The following is a 25,238-nucleotide window of genomic DNA, read 5'->3' as shown; positions in this document are numbered from 1 at the left end:
CCATTTACTCTAGTCCAGTGGTTCCCAAACTTGTTCCGCCGCTTGTGCAGGGAAAGCCCCTGGCAGGCCGGGCCGGTTTGTTTACCTGCCGTGTCCGCAGGTTTGGCCGATCGCGGCTCCCAGTGGCGGTTCGCTGCTCTAGGCCAATGGGAGCCTCTGGAAGCAGCGTGGGTCGAGGGACGTACTGGCTGCTGCTTCCAGCAGCTCCCATTGGCCTGGAGCAGCGAACCGCGGCCACTGGGAGCCATGATCAGCCGAACTTGCGGATGTGGCAGGTAAACAAACTGGCCCAGCCTGCCAGGGGCTTTCCCTGCACAAGTGGCGGAACAAGTTTGGGAACTACTGCTCTAGTCTAAACCTTCAAGTGATCTGTGCCCCATGCTGTAGAGGAAGGCGGAAAATCCCCAGGGTCTCTGCCAGTGTAACCCAGGGGAAAATTCCTTCCCAATCCGAAATATAGCAGTCAATGGGATGCTGAGTATTTCAGCAAGACCCACCAGCCAGACACATGGAAAGAATTTTCTGTAGTAGCTCAGAGCCCTCTCCATCGAATGTCCCACCACCGGGGAATATTTGCTACTAGCAGTCATAGATCGGCTACACACCATTGTAAGAATCTCATCATTCCATACCCTCTGTCAATTCCAGGAGAGGCAAAGTTGCTTTTGTAGTGAGTCAGCCACTCCCAGTCCCTGTTCAAGCCCAAATTAATGGTGTTAAATTTGCAAATGAATTTTAGTTCTGCAGTTTGCACTGGACTCCTTGTTGTTTTTGTGGATACAAACAAATACAGCTACCCCCTGACACTTGGCACTAAATTTACAAGGCACTAAATTTAGCGATATGGAGTGGAAATCCATCAACATCATAAAAAAACTTGCACAGATACAGACATACATCATCTTCCTCTCCAAGTGCAAACAGATGGACATCTTACCAAATGGACTGAAGGTAAAAAACCCATTGCAATTGACATACTATACTGACTATGGTGAGAGACTGCCACACACTCTCAAAGAAACTGAGGAACCACCTGATCAGCATCCTATACAACAGACAGGAGGAGATCAAGAATGAGCTCTCAAACCTGGAGAGACTCATACAAAACCAACCTTCCACACAAACTTCCACATGGCTGGGCTTTACAAAAATGAGACAAGCCATTTACAATGCAGACTTCACTTCTCTACAGAAGAAAAAGGACAGTAAACTATCTAAACTCCTACATGTTACAGTGGGCTACAACAGTGGCACCCTTAACTCACCCAACAATATTGTTAATCTATCCAACCACACTTAGTGTAGAACTGATAAATGAAATTGTTTTTAATTGTTCACTTTATTTATGTAACTTCTGTTCACCATTCACTACACTTGCTTACACTGTAACTTCTGTTCCATATTGTAATTCAAACCCCATTTTAAAACACTCACTCCATTTTGTAAAAGCTTCCTCCAACCTTCATTTTTGCAAACCCTGCTGTAATCTTATTAGTTTAGTTTAGATGTGTGAATGAGGTATGTATGAATGACGGAATCAACCTCCAGCCCCAGCCTGTCCTGATGAGATAAAGTTCAAATACCAACGGCTGAAGACCTAGACAACAGCCCTAAACAAAGTAAGAAGCATCCACCCTAAAAAGAAAAGGACAACAGAACAACAGAAGGAAGATCAAAGCCAGGTTCAAGGCTGAAAGTCACGCCTGCAATTGATGGGTGATCAGTCTAAACCCAGAGGCAACGTGACATAGCAAGACCTATAGACTTTGAATCCAAACTAAAAGCCTATAAAAAAAGAAGGGTGAGATGAGAGACTCTGGGTAACATTCTGCTGCCAACATGGAAGAACATCGATGCCTGCCCAACAGAGATCCAGCTCGGCCTTGTGCCCGGCTTTCCTGGCCAGTTAGCCGCCACAAGCTACGAACCCAAGCTGCAAAATCAAGCTATGAACTTAAGCTATCTTCAGGACTGGTAACTGTGCAGCAGCTGCAGAACACCTGATGAATGTGGGTGTGTATGTGAATATGTGTGTATGTGTGTGTATAGGTATTAGGTATAATGTGTGTGTGTATAAGAATTAAGATATTAGTTATTAGTCATAAATCAAATTGTTATCATAATAAATGTGGCATCTTTGTCTTGTCCCCTTTAATAAGATCCTGCTGGTTTTTACTGGTCTAATATAATTGGTATAACATTAGGACAGACTCTTCTGCCAGGCTGTGTCGGGGACTCTTTCTGCCCCACCACCCACATGAACATGATACAGTTCTGCAGTGATCTGGAAGCCTGCTTTCGTCGTCTCCGACTCAAGGAATATTTTCAACATACCACTGAACAGTGTACTGACCTAAAGGAACCCTCCTACTAACACTACAAGAAGAATTCTGCATGGACTCCTCCTGATGGTCGAAATGACAGACTGGACTTCTACCTAGTGCTTCCGCAGACGTGCACAGGCTGAAATTGTGAACAAACCGCATCACTTTCCCCATAACCTCAGCCATACAGAACACAATACCATCCACAGCCTCAGAAACAACTCTGACATTATAATCCAAGGGGCTGACAAAGGAGGTGCTGTAGTCATAATGAACAGGTTGGATTATCAACAGGAGGCCGCCAGGCAACTCTCCAACACTACATTCTACAGGCCACTATCCTCCAATCCCACTGAGGAGTATCAAAAGAAATTACATCATCTGCTCAAGAAACTCCTTGCTGTAGCACAGGTACAAATCTACTTGAACCAGGGGTATTCTGTCTGCTACCCAAGATCCATAAACCTGGAAACCCTGGCCGCCCCATCTTCTCAAGCATTGGCACTCTTACAGCAGGATTGTTTGGCTATTTGGACTCTCTCCTCAGACCCTACGCTACCAGCACTCCTAGCTATCTTTGAGACACCACCGACTTCTTGAGGAAACTACAATGCACTGGTGATCTTCCAGAAAACACTATCCTGGCCACCATGGATGCAGAAGCTCTTTACACTAATATTCCGCATGACTTCAAGCTGTCAAGAACAGTATCCCTTATGAGGACACAGCACACCTAATGGCTGAGCTTTGTGACTTTGTCCTCACCCACAATCATTTCAGATTTGGGGACAACTTATACTTTCAAATCAGTGACACTGTTATGGGTACTTGCATGGCTCCCCAGTATACCAACATTTTTATGGCTGACTTAGAACAAACGGTTCCTCAGCTCTTGTCCCCTAGCACCCTCCTCTCCTTGTGCTACATTGATGATATCTTCATCATATGGACCCACGGGAAGGAGGCCCTTGAAGAATTCCACCTGGATTTCAACAATTTCTGCCCCACCATCAACCTCAGCCTGAACCAGTCCACACAAGAGATCCATTTCCTGGACACTACACTGCAAATAAGTGATGGTCACGTAAACACCACCCTATACCAGAAACCTGCTGACTGCTGTGCTATGCTTACATGCCTCCAGCTTCCATCCAGGACACAGCACACGATCCATTGTCTGCAGCCAAGCCTAAGATACAACCGAATTGCTCCAATCGCTCAGACAGAGACAAACACCTACAAGATCTTTATGAAGCATTCTTAAAACTGTAATACCCACTTGGAGAAGTGAGGAAACAAATTGACAGCGCGAGACGGGTACCCAGAAGTAACCTACTACATGACAGGCCCAACAAGGAAAATAACAGAACACCGCTGGCCATCACATACAGCCCCCAGCTAAAACTTCTCCAGCACATCATCGATGAACTACAACTTATCCTGGAAAACGATCCCTCACTCTCTCAGACCTTGGGAGGCAGGCCAGTTCTTGCTTACAGGTAGCCCCCCAACCTGAAGCAACTACTCACCACACCACAGAAATACTAACCTAGGAACCAATCCCTGTAACAAACCTCACTGCCTACTCTGTCCCCGTATCTACTCTAGCGACACCATCAGAGGACTCAATCACATCAGCCACACCATGAGAGACTCATTCACCTGCACATCTACTAATGTGATATATGCCATCATGTGCCAGCAGTGCCCCTCTGCATGTACATTGGCCAAACCGGACAGTCTCTACATAAAAGCATAAATGGACACAAATCGGACATCAGGAATGGTAACATACAAAAGCCAGTAGGAGAACACTTCAGTCTTCCTGTACATTCTATAACAGATTTAAAAGTAGCCATACTTGAACAAAAAAACTTCAGAAACAGACTTCAAAGAGAAACTGCAGAACTAAAATTCATTTGCAAATTTAACACCATTAATTTGGTCTTGAATAGGGACTGGGAGTGGCTGGCTCACTACAAAAGCAACTTTGCCTTTCCTGGAATTGACACCTACTTATCAATTACTGGGAGTGAGCTACATCCACCCTGATTGTATTGGCTCTGTCAACACTGATTCTCCACTTGTGAGATAACTCCCTTCTCTCATAGGTCAGTATAATAATGCCTGCATCTGTAATTTTCACTCCATGCATCTGAAGAAGTGGGTTTTACCCATGAAAGCTTAAGCCCAAATAAATCTGTTAGTCCTTGTTGTATAATAGTATTAACACTTCCCTATCTCTACTGGAAATATCTTGCCTGATGCATCCTAGGATTGTGTTAGCCTTTTTCATGGTTACATCACATTGCCAGCTCATAGTCATCCTGTAATCAACCAATACACCTAGGTCTTTCTCCTCTGTGGCTTCCAACAGATAAAACCCCAGCTAATAGCAAAAATTGTTGCTGTTAGTCCCTAAGTGCATGAACTTGCACTTTGCACTATTAAATTTCTACCCATTTCTTTTACTTCAGTTTTCAGGGTTGTCCAGGTCTTCTTGTATGATCTCTCAGTATCTTTCCAGGTATTGAAGTTAGGCTGATTGGCCTATAATTCTCTGGATCCTCTTTGTTCCCCTTTTAAAAGACAGGTACTTTGCCCATCTCCAATCCTCTAGGCCCTCACCTGTGTTCCATGAGTTCCGGAAGATAATCACTAATGGTTCCACGATTGCTTTAGCTAGTTCCCTGAATACTTTAGGGTGAATTTCATTAGGCCCTGCTGAATTGAATACATCTAACTTATCAGAATCTTCTTTAACCTGTTCTTCTTATTTGGGCTTGTGTTCCTTCACCCTTCTTGTTAATAGTAATTAAGCATCTAGTCACAACTAATATTTTTAATGACGATTGATGCAAAATAGACTTTAAACACCTCAGCTTTCTTGGTGTTGTCTGTTAATAGCGCTCTTTACCTGCTAAGTAGTGACCTGCATGTACTTTTTATTTTTTTTCTTGCTCCTAATGTATTTATAGAACCTTATTTTTATAGAACTACTTCTTATTGCCTTTTATGTCCTTTGCCAGGTGTAACTCAGTTTGTGCTTTAGCCTTTGTCTCTATATGCTTGCAGTTCTTTTTATATTCATCCTTAACCATTTGTCCATATTTCAACTTTTTGTAGGATTCCTTTTTGATTTTCAGGTCATTAAAGAGTTCCTTATGTAACCATATTGGCCTCTTGCTGTTCTTCCTATTAGTTGGCAATTTTGCCTTTAATATTGTCTCCTTCTGAAACTGTCAGCTCTTCTGAACTCCTTCTTTTTCCCTTGTATTTTTTTCCCATGGGATCCTACCTAGCAAGTCCATTGTCCTTATTCTGCTCCTCTCACTCTTTCCTTTCCTTAGAGTCATGAAGTCTATCATTGCATTATCATTTTTACTCAAGTTGCCCTCTACCTTCAGATTCACATCCAATTCTTCCATGTTAGTCAAAATCCAGTCTAAAATCGCTACCCCCCTGGTTACTTCCTCTGCCTTCTGAATCATGTTGCCCCAACACATTCCAAGAACTAACTGAACATTTTTGTATTTTGTTATGTTACTTTTCGAACAGGTAGTTGAAGTCTACCAGCTCATGTGTTTTGGATATTTCTGTTGTTTGTTCTAGAAATGCTGCTGCCGCCTTTCCTGATTTCGTGGTCTACCGTGATGTTGCCCCTGTTTTTTTTTTGTCCTTTTATCTTCAGCCAAAGGCTTTCAGCTGGTCTGCCTCTCACCTCCTTCTGGACTTAGAACAAATCTATATGTTCTTGATATACAATGCAACACCTCCTCCCTTTTTTCCCTGCCTGTCCTTCATGAACAAGATAATACCCCTCAATATCAATATTCTAGTCATGAAATGTATCCAGCCAAATTGTTGATGCCAATTAAATCATAATTTTGCTTGTGCAGTAAGATTTCCAGTTCTTCCTGTTTATTCCCTATACTCCTGGCATTTGTGTATAGACATGTAAAATGTTGAGAAGATTCTCCCATTGTTTTCCTTCTTGTTGATTCTATGAACCTATTGTAATTTTCCATTCTCACCCCCAATTTCCAGCCCTCTATGGAGGTCATGTCTCTGTGGGATTTTGTCATTTTCCCCCTTTAAACCTAGTTTAAAGCTCTCCTTGCTAGGTTCGGAAGTTAGTGTTTGATATTTTTACCCTTTCTTCATCCAGTTGTTGCCATCTCTTCCCTCCAGTCCTCCTTCCCGGAGGAGCATCCCATGGTCTAGGAAGCCAAAGCTTCATAACTCATTAGCTTCCTTGTTATTTTTTTAAGTTTTGTGGAGAAATATAAAACACTCAAACTACTTCTAAATCATTTTTGAAAGGGTTAATTTAAAAACCAAAATCTTGGTTATACCTAAATGAGGGCTATTTTGGGGATTTTGTGTGTGTTTGTGTGCGCACATGCATGCAGAGGCCTGTCATTGAAAGTCTACTATTAGCATCACATAATGAAAGACCTCATCATAACATACATGTGTAACGTAATAGAGTCAACGCTGCGATAGGAACCTTAAGTCTGGATTTAGTGGGTATAAAGTTTCTGTGTTGTTGCAATACCATGGCTTTTTGCATTATATGTTTTGCTGGTTCTGATAATTAATTTATAACAGAGATAAAACAGCCATTAATAATGTTGGTAATATCTTTAATAAGAGGTCACAGAAATATTATAAAAACTGGAAGTAAATATTTTCCATAAATTAACTCTAGGAAAGAGTATATAGAATTCCAAGCCCAGATTTTTCAACACTGTAGCCAACGATCACTGCTACAGATTGATAGCATAAACAGTTAAAAAATAAAGTATGCTAATTCTGGCACCCCAAGTGCTTTGGTAGGTTGTCTTGTTAGTGTTTCTTATTTTTCAAGAAAAACATTGTTTAAAACAAGAAAATGTCCATTTAAAACTATTTTATTTTTCAGGTCACAGGATTTCTGCTGTGAGATATGTGGCTCAGCAATGAAGATAAGTCTGTTACCATTAACATCAGAAAGTGCTTCAAGCCAGGCTGACGAAGAGGCCAAGGAACTTGCCAGACAAATTAGCTTCAAGGTACACTGACTATTTGTAATTTTTCTTTGTTTGTTCTCTTAAGTTGAGGAAACTGCAAGTGTAGTATTGCTATGAGGAAACAAAAACATTGAGAAAATGCTTACATTGTAACACAACACTACATTGTACTGCTGTGTAGGAGACTTGATTTCAGTGTAGGCTGTGGAAAAACAGACACTTCCCACAGATGATACAGTTGGTTTCTGGGGAGATGCAAACTGATGTGTTGTCCAAACAAGCACCGACTGTGGTTCAGTGACAGTGGTAACAAAGGTGATAGTAAAGGTTGCCTAAACATGTCCGTTCTAACTCCCTGTTTTCAATTACTAATAGCTTGATGAAATTTCCCAAGCTTAGTTTAGTGTTTTCCCAAACATAAATACTTTTGAGAAGTTTAGACAAACACAGTTCTGATGATATTTTTGTATATTAAGAGAGTCAAACATATGCTTTTTTCGTTATGTAAAAAAAAAAATGCTAACTTTTTTCCCCACAAGCTGCACAGCTGAAGAGACTGAATGTAGAAAATTGGAGTCTAGTACGGATAGGGCTCTTAGCAGGAAATGCCTTTTGAATGGTCCATTGAAATCAGGTTTTTGTTTAGCCAAGTGTGATCCTTAGAAAGTAGCATGCACAATATGGGTTTCACTAAACTTAAGAAAGTGAACCACTGAGCAAGACTCTGCTGTACATGGAGGCAGGGCTTTCTTAACTGTAGTGAAACATGTACCTCAGTGTTGCATCTTATACAAAAGACTATCCATTGCCTTCAGTGTGATCAGAATTTCACCTTGTATCTTCAGTAGTACAGTTCCCCCTAGCACTGGGCTATGATATTGGTTTGGTCTAGAATCAAAGTGAATACTGCCACCTGCTGAACAACCAATACCAATTTTTGCTGCAGTTATGTGTTTCTTAGTCACCCTTCCAAATATGGATCAGGTCTGATTCTGTTCATAATCATATTTTTCATATGGCGATCTCAAAACACTTTACAAAGGTGGGTAAGGAGGAGAAATACAGGCACAGAGAGTTAAGTGACTTGCAAAAGGTAAAATATTGGACTATGCCCTTTTTGGTTCTTTCTGATGTATAAATCCTGAAAAGTGTGTGGGATGTCTGTTTTGTTCTTGTTTTTAAATACTACTAGTTTTTAACAATAGAAATATTAGAAATGTCACGTCTGCTCTTTTTTGATTTAACAGATTCTCTGGTAATCTCAGCTCACAATCCATATTTTTCAGAGCTCTTAACTGAAAAGTTATGGGAGTACAATCTTTTAACAAAACTATTTTAGAAGTGTTTTTCTCAGGGCGTTGAGTTGAACGGGAATCTAACAAGCAAGCAAACATCCACCACATAGCCTAAATAAAATCTCTTCCCCACTCAGTGAAGTTTCACATTTTTAAAGATGACATCTACCTACCTATCAGACTTACATGGCACCAGTCATCAGGGTATTTGTGTCTCGCACTCTTTATGTACTTATTTATCCACACATCACAGAGAAGTACTATTATCCTCATTTTACAGATCATGAACTGATGCACAGAGATACTAAGTGACTTGCTCAAAGTCACATAGGGTAGAGAAGGGAATTGAACCCAGGTCTCCTGAGTTCCAGGGTAGCAGCCCAGCCACTGGACTATCCTTCCTTTCTAGGTCATCATAAACCTACTACAGAACTAGGGGTCTATACACTTCTAGGAAAAAAATGGGTTAACAACACTTGAATTTCTAATGTATAGCACAAGCTTCCCCATACCCTTTCAAATTGCATTCACACATCAGAAGCAAAAAAGGGCACAATTCCAGTTTTTTCTACTAAGCCTATTGCCTTTAAGTGATTTTCCCAAAGCCATGGAACAAGACTGGCAAAGCTAGGCATACCTTCTGACATCCAATTTTCTGACTTGATTGGCTCACAGCACCAGGTCAGATGTTCTTATTAACATTTGTCTAATACAGACTGCTCTTTTGGTACACACACAATAATTGTGGGAATTACCATTGGGTGTAAGAAAGCATTGGAATTTCTAATAATGGATGTATTCCATGTTAGCATTTGGAATGAGAAAGAGCTATTGCTATACACTCCTCAGGAAAAGCTTCAGTCTTCTGCGAAGTCCTATATCCAAGCTATGTTCCTATGTAGTGCACAGTATAATATGCTATTGTTGTGTTGACCTACATTTGAACAAGTAGTATGAGTTACAAAAAGCCAGCCTATCTAAATGTGAAGGGAATAGAATACACTGATCAGACAATCAGTCAATTGATCTAAAGATTCATTTCAGTTTTAAAAATAATGGGAACAATTTCTAGATCACCTGAAATGTTAGGTGTTCCTGGACCTTGTAGTATCAGACAGAACAGCAGGGCATGACCAACACAAGGGAACCAAGAGCATAGAAGAGAAAACGGTGACATTAAAATGTCAGGAGATAAGCTCTTGTTATTTACACAACTTATTGGTTCCTAATCCCTTACTTGTACTTTTTAATATTACTACTTATATTTGCATTAAAACATATGTATTTAATAAAATTAGAGAAAGCAAATTCACTAGCTTGAGATTCAGACACAGGGTGTGGGAAGTGTAGTATTACACCCCTCTACCAAAGCACTTTATCTACACTGCATGCTGTGACTTAAATTAATTCAGACCAGCTGTTTTTACTCATAGTTGTGTGCCATCGGTAAAATGTTCAGCTCAAGAGAACAATGCTACTTTTTCCCCTCTGCTGTGACCCCATTACAAGTCACCATTAAGATGTGTCACTTTCTCTTGAATCTTCAAAGTGAGAACACTGTTAAACATGTAGCACTTCTCAATGTTAGACATTTTAGAGATGCTAAGAAACAGTTAATGTTTTGACGTTCTCTTATCCCTTTTGCACTCAAAATTAAGGGCCTAAGCCTGTTATGTGCTGAGTGCCTCTCCTTCCCATTAGTATCAATTAGGTTGTAAAGCATTCAGTACCTCACAAGATATTGGATTCTAATAATGTAGAAAATAAACAGTTTAATATTCTTAAGATGTTGAGATGTAATATTTTTTATGTCTTTATGAAATGAGGTATTGTTTGGGGTTCCTCTAAGCTAGGATAACATCTCTGAAGAATTTCCACTCCAGATATGAGCCCCCTAAAGACATTTTTTTGTGCTTTTATAGTTTGAATAACCAGCTGTTTGCTGTTGGTTCCATGATGGTTGGTTGTGGTAGAGAAACAAGACGTAAAGTGTTGACTTCTGCTTTGGTCCAATTCAGCTTTTTCAAGAAAAAGATGTGGCAGTAGAAAATGTGAAGGCCTAATGTTAAAGGAAAGCCTTTTTATATATAATACATTAGAAAAAATACTCTCAGGCAATCAGTGCTTTCATAAGGATTCCCCAAAGTGTTGTCAAAGTTAGTGAGACCATGTAAGAAATACAACTTTTACAAAATGTTTGGCATTTATTTGAGGTAACTTTTTTTTCTCCTCTGAAGGATGCTCCCAGTTTTGTTCCTTATATTATACCCCTTTTGGATGTTAACATCCACCATTATATACAAGCAAGTAAAACTAAAAATCAGAAATGTGTCTGCAGGTGTTTTATTTGTTTTTGTACATCAGTAGACTTACACCTTGTGAAAATTATTCAGAATTGCAACACCTCAACAAATTCCAGAAACATTGTATATAGCTTAAACACAATTTGCATGTCTATTGATAAGGATTCAGTAAATCTCATATGCTGTAAATGTTGAAACAGATGCTCCATAATAGATCAAATAAACCACATTATAGTATATTATAACTAATTTGATCTCTCATCTGAAATGTACAAATGTATTCTCTTTAGGCTGAAATCAATTCATCCAGAAAGTCTATCACTGAATCCCCAGACACATCAGAAGTGAACTACTCTGCCACTTTACCTGAGCCACAACAGGATGGTACAAGTAGAGCATTCCAGAATCCAACCACTAGTACAATGGTATGATGTGTTTGATAAATCTTATTAAATGTGAGTGGATTTGCAAATGGAGGCCAGGATCTGAAAACCAAGCAATGTATAGACATGTCTAGAGAATTATTTAGCTGATATGAGACTTTCTTTAAGATTGTGGAATACTTAGTTGTGTAAGAATATATAAGAAGATAGACACGTGAATTTCCCTATGTTTATATGATGATCAGGAAAAAAAAAACCTTTTCTTTACACATTTAGTAAACTCTTGAAATCAATACTTTGACCGAAGAGCAGTTAACAAAATAGACTATGTATACCAAAGTAGAAATTATGTGGAGAGGGCAAATGCCATTGTTAAAAAAAAAAAAAAAAATTGACCCTGAGTTACCAATTAGTAATTGGACTAATTATACTAACATAAGTAAAATTAGCACTGATGTTGAAATCTTGCTTACCGTCCTCCTCCAGACTCTCCATCTGCCCATCTTGTGAGCTCATCCATGTCCAGCTATTACCTTTCCTTGGTCACAGTCCATCTCTGTCCCTCCTTCTGTGTACAGACAAGATCTCATCTTCCTAGTCCTTAGGTAGGGCTAAGGGTGGCTTTATTATCTTTCCAGCCACTAGTCTTTCTCCTTCTTTTGCTTTATTTCCAAATTCATTGGCTTTGTCTAGACTAGGATTTAAGATGTAATGTTAGCACTTATCAGGATAACCTAGCCTTTAGTTTGATTCTTTTAGTGCATTAAAGACAACTGTGTCTTATTGATAGAAGACTCTTAAAAGGTGTTAGTTAGCATGTGTTATGTAATCTTAAATTCTAGTCTAGACAAGGTCATGGAGTGGGCTGTCTGTAAGAGCTGTAATAATTTACTGACCTTATACTGAATGCCAAATCTACCTACTCTAAACTGACTATTATCCTCTGCATCTAAGTCATCCCTAAGCTAGGTCTCAAGATGGATACTTCAACCTTGTCTTTTCTGCTTCCCTTGGTATGGCTGATCACTTCCCCTTCCTTGATATCCTGTCTTTTCTGAGCTTCTGTGGCACTGTCCTTTCATAGGTCTTCTACCTCTTTAGCTGCTCTTTTAGTGTCAGGGTTGTGAGTTCAATCCTTGAGGGGGCCATTTAGGGATCGGGGGCAAAAATCTATCTGGAGATTGGTTCTGCTTTGAGCAGAGGTTTGGACTAGATGACCTCCTGAGATCCCTTCCAACCCTGATATTCTGTGATTCTGATTGACAGTTTTCCCTTCATTCCCTCTCTGCTGGATTCCTTTGGGCTCTGTTCTTAGACTCCCTCTTCTCTTCCCTGTGTACCCCATCCTTGGGCAACTTCATCCAGTTACATGGGTTTAATTATCAACTCTGACTGTTGAGTAGACCTCTTTAGTTTAGATCTTTGTTCTGCACTTTAAACTTGCACCTCTTTTTGTCTCAGTGATTTTTGAGGCAGGGACTGTGTCTTCTTACTTGTATGTAGAGAAGCCCTGATTGAGGCTTCATTCATCTAGATGACTTCACATAATCTCAAAATCAACATAGTCAAAATAGAGCTCTTAACCTTTTCTCCCCAAGTAGCTCCACTAATTCCATTCTCTGTTGGTTGATAACAGCACCACCCACCCTGTACCTGAAGCCCATCACTGGAGATCATCTTTGACTTTGCCCTTTCCTTTGCTTTCCTCCTCCAGGCCATAATAAAATCATTTCACTTCCTTAACATTTACCCTTTATTGACCATCTCAACAGCCAAATTCCTCAGCTGCATTCTAATAAAAAACAAACCTCAAATACTACAATCTCTTCCTATATCTTTAAGTTATTAAGCATGCTTGCTCTTGTGTGCATGCACACGTACTGCCACCTCATCCAAAATGTTGCTGCTACTGTCTAGTCTAGAATTTACCTGTCACTTCAATCACTACCAGGAAGGCCCTGAATGCAATGGAACCAGTGGGAGGGAGGCAGGCTGCAGGAAGTCTCTACACAGTCTGCACCTCCTGGGCATCACCATACTTTTTGTGGGGATTCCCATCAGACAGTTGATTTTGCACTGATGAATGCTGGTCTGATGAATCCAGAACTGTACAGATTTACCATACACTGAGATATGTATGCAGCTGCTACAGAGGTTATGGCATTCCTTGGGCTGCAGTAGTGATTGCGAAGCACAGTCTATTAAGAAAGATTCTGCTTCCCAACACACACAATGTTTACTCAGACTGGATATTGAAGAGGATTTAGCCCTTTAGTTATTTGTGCATTTAATTTAAAAATGCCAAAGGATGCTCCTTGTGATAACTGCACATAGGGCAAGAAAAGTGAAACAGTACTTCCCAACTATAGAGCTTTAAGAGTAAAGAGGACCATGAGAGGGCTAATACTTGAAGTAGATACCACAAAGTGAGGGAGTCTGTAGAGGCCATTTCTGAAAATTAGAGCTAAGTGACCTGCCTAGATTTGCCCAGCAGTCTGTGGCAGAACTGAGATTAAAACCCAGATGTCCTGACTTTCAGTTCTGTGCCTTAACCACAAGAGTAGCCTTTTTCTTTTTCCATTTCTTCCATTAATTGCATATTATAAATAAATTGATTATTTTCTTCTAGTGTTGCATCATTCAGTAACTGTATCATGTGTTGGTTAAAGATACACAAATGTTTGTGGTATCTGAATACTACTGTAGTTTATTAAGAAGGTTTCAAGAACTTTATCCTTCTAGATACTGTCCCAGTCTCTTATACCAGAGTGTGATATTCTTATGTACAAGAGGCAAAAAAGTATGTTTGCTGTGATTTGCAGATTTTCTTTTAATTAAATAAGATTATGTTCTGTTTTTATAATCTCTGCAATAAATGTGGCTAAGTAAACGAAAATATTAATTCTTACCATTTTAAATAAATTGTGCAGTTTATTATGACATTTGCATATTAATACTGCCGGGGATAGTGTTTATATAACCCAGCCATTCTAGAAGTGCCTAAGGCCTGGTATTGGGCCAGGGCAGCTGCTGTTGTGACTGCTTCAAATGCAATCTAAATTCACTGATAAATTGTAGACAAATCTCAGATAAGCTGTAGTGTTTGTTTTTTTTTAGCAATGATGGGCTGCAAATTGGTTTAAAAAAAAAACATGTCAAATCACGTCAGACCATCTGTTGCATCTTGCAGTGCACTTTTGAGCTATGTGGAAATACAAGCATGCTAATAGCATGCATTTTTCCACAATAAGGATTTCTTACAGATTGTTCAGGTTCAGAATAAGCCATTTGATTATATTCTTTTTACCACAGATCCTGGCTCTTAAGAGTATTGAGTTAATTAAAACTAATTCACTGGAGTCAACAGAAATAATCACAGGCATCTGAGTGTTTCAACTGGAAAGGAAGTCTTTTTAAATAATAAGAATTAAATTATTCCGATTTCTTATAATACTGTTTTCTTCAGTAGATTATCAGTTCTACTGCATGCATAGTTTTTTTCAGAGCAGTTGACAAATATGAAATGATTAAAGCTTTAAACTTACATAAACATTTATTAATTGCATGTGATGGACTGCTGTCAAAAGTAGATTAATATTTTAAGGGATCAGATTGTCCATCTCTTGGCTCATTTTGCTTCACTGAGCATATGTTTCAAAAGCTGCCCATGTTTCTCAGCCGCCACCATTTGGGAGTAGGAACCAGTTTAATAAACTGTCCATGTCAGTCACTAGGGAGTTGAGGAGTCGTCAAAGCTGAACAGAGGGAAAATGAGATGTGAAATGTGAAGGGTTGTATTGCAGGACCTGCTCTTATTCTTTCTTAGGGTAAACTCAAGCTGAAGCTAATAAAAGCCTACCCTGAGCAAAGATAGTAAAAATGGGCCCTGATCTGCTACTAGGAAGGTGAGGTAACCCAATGAAATTCAGTTCCATTTTACTGCCAGGCATTCTTTCGCTACTATGGCATATTTTTGTTCTCTGGGAAGGAGTTTCCTACTGAGGAATAGGACTGGGTGTTCTTCCTTCCCTACCATTTGAGAAAGTACGGCTCCCAACCTTACCTCAGAGCATCCATTTCTAGTAAACTCCTCAAAGTCTGAGGCTACTAGCACTGGATTACTGCAGAGGGCTGTCCTCAGACCTGCAAAAGCTTCTTCAGACGCGCAGGCCCATTTCATTATGTCTGGGCCCCAGGCTTTTATGAGGTCTATCAGTGAGTATGCTCTGGTAGCAAAGTGGGAAATGAATTGCCCGTACTACTCAACAACCCCAGAAATGCTCTGACCTGTTTCTTCCAGATCAGTCGAGGCCAACTTTGTATTGCCTCTAGCTTGTTTAGTTGGGGATTCACTGTGCCTCTCCCCACAATGTACCCAAGATATTTGGCTTCCACTAAACTTATAGCACACTTGGAGGGATTCACAGTGAGACTCACTTTCCTCAAGGTACCTAGTACTGCTTCCACCTTTTCTAGGTGCATCTCTTAGTCTGGGCTATGTATGACCACATCATCCAAGTAAGTGGTGGCTTGCTTGGCATGTGGATTTAACAATTTATTGATGAGCTTCTGTAAGGTTGTAGGAGCCCTGTGCCATCCAAAAGGGAGGATGGTGTGCTGGTACAATCCTTCTGGTGTTGAAAAAGCAGTCTTTTTGGCTTCCCTTGCCATAGAAATTTACGAATACCCTTTGGTCAGGTCAAAGGGAGGGTGGACAAGAATTGTGCTTTCCCCAGTTAGTCAGTTAGCTCACCTATTTGAGGTATGGCATCGGCATCAAACCGGGACACCTTGTTTAATTTTCCAGAGTCATTCCAGTATTTCATAGTGCCATCTCGCTTAAGTACCAGAACGATTGCACTGGACCACTGACTATGGTACTCCTTAATGACTCCTAGATCCGACATCCTCTTAACTTCGGTACTGATCTCTTCTCTTTTTGCCTCTGGGATCCGATATGGTTTAACCTTCACCTTTATTCTGGGATCTGTGATGATGAACTTCTGTGGTTTTGCCTGGCTTCTCAGAGAACACATTGTGGTTTCATTCACTCATTTTGATAACTTCTGCCTCTTGTTCAGGGGTCAATTATGGGGATGTTCTGGTGGCGTCTCTAGGGCGACCACATAAGTTTTTGTGTCTTGCCAGGGCTTCAGTAGCTTGACATGGTAGAATCTGTTAAATCTTATAGTCAGTCTCCCTGTTGGTTTCTATTACTTCATATGGGCTCTGACATCTGTCCAGGAGTTTGCTTTCAGCTGTGGGCACTAGTACCATTACCTGATCTCCCATCTGGAATTTGCAAACCTTCGCTTGGCGATTTATAATAGGTCTTTTGAGCCTCTTGTGCTCTTTCCAGGTGTTCCCACACTGTGGGGGTGACTTGGACTTTTCAGCCCCACATCTGCATCACATGAGCAATGATGTTCCTCCCCTGGTTAGGCTGTTCTTCCCAGTCCTCCTTGGCAATTTCAAGTATGCCACAGGGAAAACCCAGTGGAAATCTGGGGACCTTCCCTTATTGCAAACATCAGGTAAGGTAGTAAGTTAATCAAATGTTTTCTGTCCTGGCTCACCATGTTCCATATCATGTTCTTCAGTGTCCTATTAAAGTGTTCAACAAGGCCGTTAGTTGAAGGATGACATATGGCCTGTATGTCCTTCATCAATTTTGACACGAAGAGGGTTCATTAATCCATCAAGATCTTTTTAGCTACCCTAGAGAAGATTTGAATCAAATTCTTTGCTATCATCTTGGACATTTTGTTTCGTAGGGGGACAGCTTCTGGGTATTGGGTGGCATAGTCCAGAACAGCGAGGACAGTCTGGCGCCTGTCGAACTTCTCCAGTGGGCCTACCAAGTCCATAGGTATTCTCTCGACAGGGACTTCAGTAATTGGTAAAGGTATTAAAGGAGCCCTTAATTGCCGTTGTGGGCCATGTAATTGGCATTTTGGGCAGGAGGCACAATGGAGGTTGATGATATGTAAACTCCTAGCCAAAGCACAGAGGAACAAAATAGTAATCACGCTGAAAATAGAAAGCGGGGAGAGTTGTCTATGCAGCATTCTCATCCTCTTGCCTGTAGTAGCCTCCTGGTTAAAGGAACCATTCTTTTGTCTTAGTGTCTTTATTTTTAAAAGCTTTTGATTGCACAACATTGCTGCCACTGTGAAGGAACCACTTTGCTACAGGACTGCAACTGACAAGATGTAGTTGATCTGCTAAATTATAAATGACTGGTGGATGCTAAAAAAGATTAAAACATGGTGTGACGAGTTCAGTCACAGAGACCCCTTTGGGACTGTCACCTGATGTGCTGAGACTACTTCTGAACCTGTTTTCTCTGCCTTCAGAACTGTGCCTTGTTGAGCCAGATATACTGATCTCTGCAACACAGACCCAGGGTCTGACCCACACCCCCAAAACTGCAGACATAACTGAAAACGGCTTAGTAAGTGCTCCTGTCTCTAGCACCCAGACATCCAGCTCCCAATGGGATCCAAACCCCAAATAAATCCATTTTACTGTGTATAAAGTTTATACAGGGTGAACTCATAAATTATCTGCACTCTATAACATTGATGGGGAGAGATGCACAGCTGTTTGCTCCCCTAGGTATTCATTACTTACTCTGGGTTAATTAATAAGCAAAAGTGATTTTATTAAGTATAAAAAGTAGGATTTAAGTGGTTCCAAGAAATAACAGAACAAAGTACGTTACTAAGCAAAATAAAACAAAACACGCAAGTCTAAGCCTAATACAATAGGAAACCGAATTCAGGTAAATCTCACCCTCAGAGATGTTCCAGTAAGCTTCTTTCACAGCCTATACTTCTTCCTAGTCTGGACCCAAACTGTTTCAGACCAACGTTGTGGTTTCTGGCCTGGGTCCTGCAATCACTCTCATCCCCATAGTTATAGTCCTTTGTCCCAGTTTCTTTCAGGCATCTCTTTGGGGTGGAGAGGCCATCTTTTGAGCCAGCTGAAGACAAAATGGAGAGACTTTCAGGGCCTTGTATATTCTCTCTCTTGTGGGTGGAAACCCCTTTGTTCTTCTGTGCAAAATCACAGCAACAAGATGGCGTTTGTAGCCACCTGGGCAAGTCACGTGTCCGTGAATGGTTTAGTTTTTTGCAGGCCGATGCAATTGTTTACATGTTAGTTTGAATGTTCCCAGGAAAGCTCAGATTTGGATTAGTGTCTCCCAAAGTTCATTGTCAGTTAAGTGTTTCTTGATAGGACTATTCTGAATAAGTGCCCATTCTCAAGAAGCTGACCAAATGCTTCATTGATGCTATATAGAATCAAATACATTGAGATACAAGGACATAGCCAATACACACATACAGACAGCATAATCATAACCAGCAAATTACAACCTTTCCATAGACACCTTACTTGACCTCTCCTTTGTACAAGATTTGGGGCAACTATAGGACCTTGGTTGCCACAGTGATCTATACAGTTGCAGTTCATGTCAATAACGTCACACATGGTATATCTGTTGATCAAGATTTGCAGGAGAATGAAGCATAGCTGCAGGGATGGATTTTGAAGTGAAAGGCTGTGACATTATTAACTTTAACTGGGGTGGGGGGAGGTCAGTGTTAAAACACTTTATTTGGGTGCAGTGCACTGTTAAAAAATAGCCTTTATATCAAATAACTCATATTGGGCCTCTTCAGATTAACTAACACCTAGGTTTCAGATCACCTCTGAATCCTCTCACCAGTATCTCAGTCTGAGAAGACTCAAGGTTTCCCCTCTCCTGCCTCCAGGATAGGAAGATCCACCAGTATCTCCCAAGTCTAATGTTTACCTTTGGGAGCCAGCCCCTTTGAGCCTGTTGCTGGTATTTGCCCAATGGGCACCAGCAAATAGCTATGCCACAACTCTCACTCTGCTGTTGGGTATCTGTCTCCCCTCAGTCTGATCCCTGAGGGATGTCTACACTGCATCTGGGAGTGAGCCTCCCAAGCCAGGTATACAAACTTGTGGTAGCAAGGCTTGCGCTAGTACAGGGGTTCTCAGACTTTTGTACTGATGACCCCTTTCACACAGCAAGCCTCTGAGTGCAACCCACCCCATATACATTAAAAACACTTTTTAATATATTTAACACCATTATAAATGCTGGAGGCAAAGCGAGCTCTGGGTCTGGGCAGCTGGCTGTCCCTTGGTTCCCTGCAGTGCATTCCAGGGTCAAGGTCCTGGCTGCCCCCCTGGCAGGGCTCAGTGTCCAGGCAGCCAACCGTTACCTGGCTGTCCGCAGCAGGGAAGGAAGGTCCCAGAGCAGCCAAATTGCTCCCCTCTTTCCCCTCCTTTTGGCTGGACGCCACCAAACCCCAGTTTGGCTCCAGTTTGCTGTCAAGCATCTTCCTGGCTGAGACCTAGGATGGGGGACAGTCATTATCTTTTAATCTGAAAATAATGACAATAGAGAGTTGTTGATGTAACAAGGAACCAAAAAGCAATGCTGACAATTTCATGGCTCACAACCATTGTTTCCAGTCAAGGGACTCTTAGAGTACTTAATTTCAATTCAGTTTTGTATCTTTAATAAACGGATCCCGTTATCAGGTGCCAGCTGTGATGGATGTAGTTGTTTCTGTGGATCTAAAGTTTTCTAAAGTTTCAAAATCTAAGAGTCTCTAAATCTAATTTTCTTTGGCCCTAGCACCACCTGCCATCCAGGACAGACCTACAAATCAATGAGATCTGTGCATAATTTGCCCTTGCCTGAAGAGTGGTCCTAGGTCTTCGTTAGAAACTTCCTGTAGGCTCAGTGCATGCCTGAATAGGTCCTTACTGCTGTGTGGCTGCAGTGGAAATCATCTCTGCTGTTGAAGAAGCCATTCTCGTATAATGGGGAAAGGTCAACATGACTGTGAGGGCACTCTAGGATACATGAGGATGGTAGCAGAGCTGGCCAGGACTGTGTGGATTTGAAGTTCTGTATCTGTTTAGACCCCTGCTGGAAATATCATGTAAAGGAAGCTTCAAGGTGAATCTCTGGAGTTCCAGAAACCTTTGTCCTATTACATAGGAGGGTACAACATATCTCATGGACATTAGGATTTATTTTCAATACACGTCAGTGTTTCTTTTGTCCATTATTAGTTTTTATTGCACACTGAAGTCTTCTTATGGGAGTTGTAGTTCAGATCTCCATTCTCTGCTATTGGCCAGGATACCTGGAGGACCATGTGTCTCATAATGCAGTGTGGATTTCCCTGTGACCGAGCTGCATGGTGCATAATGGGAGTCACAAGACTGGGTGCATAATGGAAGATGTCGTCCAGCCAGGAGAGATCAGGCTCCCAAATTACAACTCAAGAGTCAACACGTCATTATGGGGAACATTACAGTGTAAAACCCCCGCACCGCAATCTGGGTCTATGCTGGTTATGTGATATGTATGTATCTTTTCATCCTTGCAACCGATACCTGTAATCCCTCATAACTCGAGCCTGACCCCAGATGTACAGTATCTTCCCTCTTAACTTGTGTCTATTTATTTTTAAACATTAACTTCAATAAAAATTTTAAATTTGAACTCAGTCAAACAAAGCATTTAGGTTTAGTTCAGTAAACCAAAATCAAACATTTAGATTTTTTCGTGATTTGGGCTGAAAACAAATTTTGGGGTTTCCCGTGACATGGAAATTCCTAATTTTGCTCAGCTTTATATACTATTTTTATAACTTCCTTTATGGCCAATTTCATCCTTTAACATCGGTTCCAATATGATTTGCAGTGTTTTCCATTTGTGCAGTGTAAACCGTTTGTGTTTAAGTACCTAGAAGCTATGGAGTAGTTTAAGGATAAAATATTTTATTGAACTGTTTAAAATATTTCACTTGAAAACGTTGTTGAGATAAGGGGACCCAAAATGTGAGGTAGCAATTATGACAAAGAAAACACAAAACCATGAAGCAGAGACAGCTTTTTAGACTCAAATTTTAAAAACTGTAGAACAGTGCTTCTTACACACAGTGGCTTGGAATTTCATGGGGAATCAAATTATCTAAGTGACAAATACCTCTGTGCTCCTTCAGTGCAGCAAGAGAATGAGCAGAAGTCCAGAAACTGCATTAAAAAAGTGTGTGTGTTGTAGCAACATAGCAAGGAATTGAGCTATGTAGTTAGGTCCTGTGGTACATACTTCCTGAGGTAAGGTCCTAAGTTGACAGGCAAATTGTTATGTACATAGTTTAATGCAGATAACTTCTACATTAATGCCTTCTTACGATATCCAGAGACACACAGTGGGAGCAATAGCATATGGTAGGCAGGAGTGGTGATTGTCTGCACCTCATGTAGTTGGGATGACAGTGGTTGGAAGAACAAGGTTGGGAGGTGTGTAGAAGGGTGTGTATTCTGAATGTTTGGCTAGAGAGGCATAGGGTTTGGAACAGTGCTCTATAACAGAAGTTGTTTGAAACTATACTATAAAGAGGCTTTCACCTGTGGCTGACTTTCAGATCAACATTACATCGGAAGAGTAGGTTTTGTTCTTAAATGTAGAGGTATGTACATTGCTGATGCACAGACTGTCTTGGTTTAAAAACAATATTCACTTTTTTCTTTTTAGTCTGAAATTCAGAATAACTCCACACCACCTAATCAAGAGCATACTCAACCTATATCTAATAATACCTCCATGAGCCCTCGCCAGCGCCGTGCCCAGCAGCAGAGTCAGAGAAGAGTGCCATCTTCAACTAACTTTAATCAGGTGCAGCAACCAAGAGTCAACACAAGCCACACTGGATCAACTGTTCTGATTGTCCTTCTGACTTTAGCATTGGCAGCGCTTATATTCCGACGGGTATATCTGGCCAATGACTATGTATTCGAGTTATAAGATTGTTTCTGTCTTAAGAGCAGTGACTTGAATGCTTCATTAAATATTCTGTATTGGGTATGACATGAGAACTGTTTACAGAAGATTACTTTTTTATTTACTTTTTTAAGTCCTTACAAATGTTAATATACCTTTAGGTACATTGCTTAGTAAGGATGACAAATGCTAACATTTCTATGAATACTAACAACTGTTAATGATCCATGAATACCCACTAGATACTTGGGGAAACAATTTGATTGAATATGAGCATAATATGCAAGGGGTGGGGGAAAGAAAGTATTATTTGTGGCTACCTTATTTACTGATAAAAGGAGGCAGTTAAAAAAGAGAGGGGTTTTTAACGCTTTTTCTCTGTAGAACATGGGTGCAGATAGTCACCCATATCTGAGTGAGTATAAAACTTTATGTTGGGGAGGGATTTTTAAAAATGAAACGCAATGTCTATGTGTTGCATTGCGTGTGCTCTCAATTCAGAGGGGGATAATATTTTGTAACCACTTTTATTTACAATAAGACAATTCTAGAAAAATGCATGAAATGTTGGTTCTGAGACTGTGCTCTCTGTGAAAAAAGGGGCCAGAAAATCGTTTGCTTTATTTTTTTGTTTTTAATTTTTTTTAAAGTTCGATTGGATAATCTTTTGCAAGATTTGAATGTCGTCTTCTAATGCTCTCAATTGTATATCTTGCTTTTTTAAATTTGAAGATTATGTAAAACGTCTATTATTTCAATAGTTATAAATATGTAATATAATTATTTACCCAGAGCTATTGTCTTTTAATAATTCCAGAAATATACATAATGCATTACATTGAATGTTTCATATGTGCTGTTATTTGCTTTAAAAAAATCTAAATATTTTCGTGCAGAAACTCTGCTATGCATGAGCAAGCTTGAGGGAAGCTTTCATGAAACCCTTCTCTCTAATGAATTATCGCAAGTCAAGCCTCATTTACACAATTTTTTTTCTTGCACCTCATTGCAATACTTCAAGAAAAGTTTTAAATCTAAAAGTTTATAAATACATTTCCAGCATATTAAGATTACAGCATTCATGTGTGTATCACCATTTATTCATTGTAGGTGCTGGCACTTCAGATAGGGGAATGGTTGCCAACCCTCCAGGATGGTGCTGGAGTCTCCAGGAATTAAAGATTAATCTTCAGTTAAAGATTGTCATGTGATGACACCTCCAGGAATACGTCCAACCATAGTTGGCAACAGTAGATAGGAGCCCTCTGGGCTGATATTGAATTCATTTAGCCATAAAGAACAAGTTCAATGGAATAATCATTTAACCATTATCTGACTGTATTGATAATCAAGACAATCTACCATTGCTCATTTAAGACCCAAAAGAACCTCAGTAATTTTCACTGTACTAGTGGCAACTATGATAGTTCTCAGTAAAGCCAGACTGTCCCACTCTATTTCTTAGCAAAGATAAGAGTGCTGTAGTCAGCTCTCATATTAACATTACAAAATATACTACGTGCTAATGTACTCCTAAGCATTATAAATAAGTAAAATTTTACACTTGTGAAAATTAATGGACAAATTACATCTTTTATGTAGTGTCTTGGTGTGAGTGTGTGTTTTATTTATTCACTTGCTAATTTGCAAAATTCAAAAATGGATTCCCAGTGGTTATTGTGAATTAGTGCCCCTCTGCTATACATACAAACAGGATGTATGTACATCAAAGCATCTTAGTTTAATTAAACATTTACAATAAAAGTATACAGCATGTCTAGATAGATCAGCAGTTACTTAAATCTTGCATTATCTTCAAGTCTGAAAGGAGGACAGTCTGGTTTCCTGTGGTGAAATGAGTAAAAGTATTTTTCTGCAATAAGTATATTAGTTTTGGTAGGAATATATATAAAATCTATAGACTCCGTATTCCTGAAATAAAAAGTTTTTTCCTAGTTGGTACATTGTTTGAATGCACTTGTTGTTCACATTTGCAAGCCTGGGCCCAGATCATCCTTTCCTTTACGAGAGGGCTCTGAAGAAAAAACTATCAGTAGACTACCCTTGCAGAGTTTCTTCCTGATTGTTCCTCTGAGAGATTTGCTGTCACCTTGCAGAACAGGCTCTGAGACCCACCTTCAAACCTAGCAAATTCTCAGAGATACATCCATCAACCAAATTCTGCTCTTGCCCTTTTGCAGCAGAACCTAAGTAAGGCTGCTGCACAAAGCCTTCTGTACCCAAAGATAGGGGCAGGATTGTGCTCTTTTTTTCATAGATTCCAATTCCAGAAGGAACCATTGAGATCATCTGGTCTGACCTATATAACAGGCCACAGAACTTCCCAAAATAAATCCTTGAGCATATCTTTTAGAAAAAACATCCAAGCTTCATTTAAAAATTGTCAGTGATGAAGATTCCACCACAATCCTTGGTAAGTTGTTCCAATAGTTATTTACTCTTACTGTTAAAAACTTGTTTTATTTCCAGTTGAATTTCTCAAGCTTCAACTTCCAGACACTGGCTAGCACTAGGCCTTTCTCTGCTAGTTTGAAGAGCCCATTGTGATGCTGTATAAAAGAAAGGTGACCATGTTTATGGTAATGTATCATCACTGATGTATGACCACTATTACAAAATTGTGATAAATATTATACAAAATGTCATGTAACGTATCAGAAAAGTTATAGTCTAAGTATGATTGTCCTGTTTATTGCGTGTATCATCATTGTATATGAAGTTATGAAACTTTGCTCTGTATTTGTATCTCAAACCTGTTGTTTCTGAGTAAACCCCTCCACGCCCCAAAACAGATTTACACCAAGGCTAGCCAGCCTGCTTGATGGCCCATTAAGGACAATCACCTCTTCCAAGGACCCCTCCCAAGGTCTCTTCTTCAGGCACATGTAGACAATGAATGTCTCATGACTCAGCAAGAAACATGTGACCCAGGACTCCATATTTGTGCCAGTAACTTTCCATTCACATGTGCTGTGAGTGTAAATTGTACATTCTGACAACACTCTTTGTCTTCAGTCCTGCTCCATTTCTCTGGACTGTGATTTTTTTCTAACAAGA

The 25,238-nt window shown here is 40.1% G+C and overlaps 1 protein-coding gene across 3 annotated transcripts in view; it reads left to right on the top strand.

Moving 5' to 3' along the window:
* The window catches only part of UBE2J1 (ubiquitin conjugating enzyme E2 J1), a 62,574-nt gene extending 39,576 nt beyond the window's left edge, over nucleotides 1–22,998 (top strand). For 2 of the 3 annotated variants that reach the window (XM_030555932.1, XM_030555933.1), the window contains exons 6-8: nucleotides 7,249–7,378; nucleotides 11,225–11,359; nucleotides 21,915–22,998. In XM_030555932.1, coding sequence (XP_030411792.1) covers nucleotides 7,249–7,378; nucleotides 11,225–11,359; nucleotides 21,915–22,184 — 535 coding nt within the window. In that variant the 3' untranslated portion in view covers nucleotides 22,185–22,998. Of the gene's footprint in view, nucleotides 1–7,248; nucleotides 7,379–11,224; nucleotides 11,360–20,509; nucleotides 20,737–21,914 lie in introns of all 3 variants that reach the window. The other variant, XR_003999537.1, reaches the window with a different exon arrangement.
* Nucleotides 22,999–25,238: the final 2,240 nt, after the last annotated feature.

The sequence above is a fragment of the Gopherus evgoodei genome, chromosome 3 (genome assembly GCF_007399415.2).
Source record: "Gopherus evgoodei ecotype Sinaloan lineage chromosome 3, rGopEvg1_v1.p, whole genome shotgun sequence".
Lineage (NCBI taxonomy): Eukaryota > Metazoa > Chordata > Testudines > Testudinidae > Gopherus > Gopherus evgoodei.
Note: the sequence above shows the minus strand (reverse complement) of the source record. Positions and strands in the feature narration are given on the sequence as shown.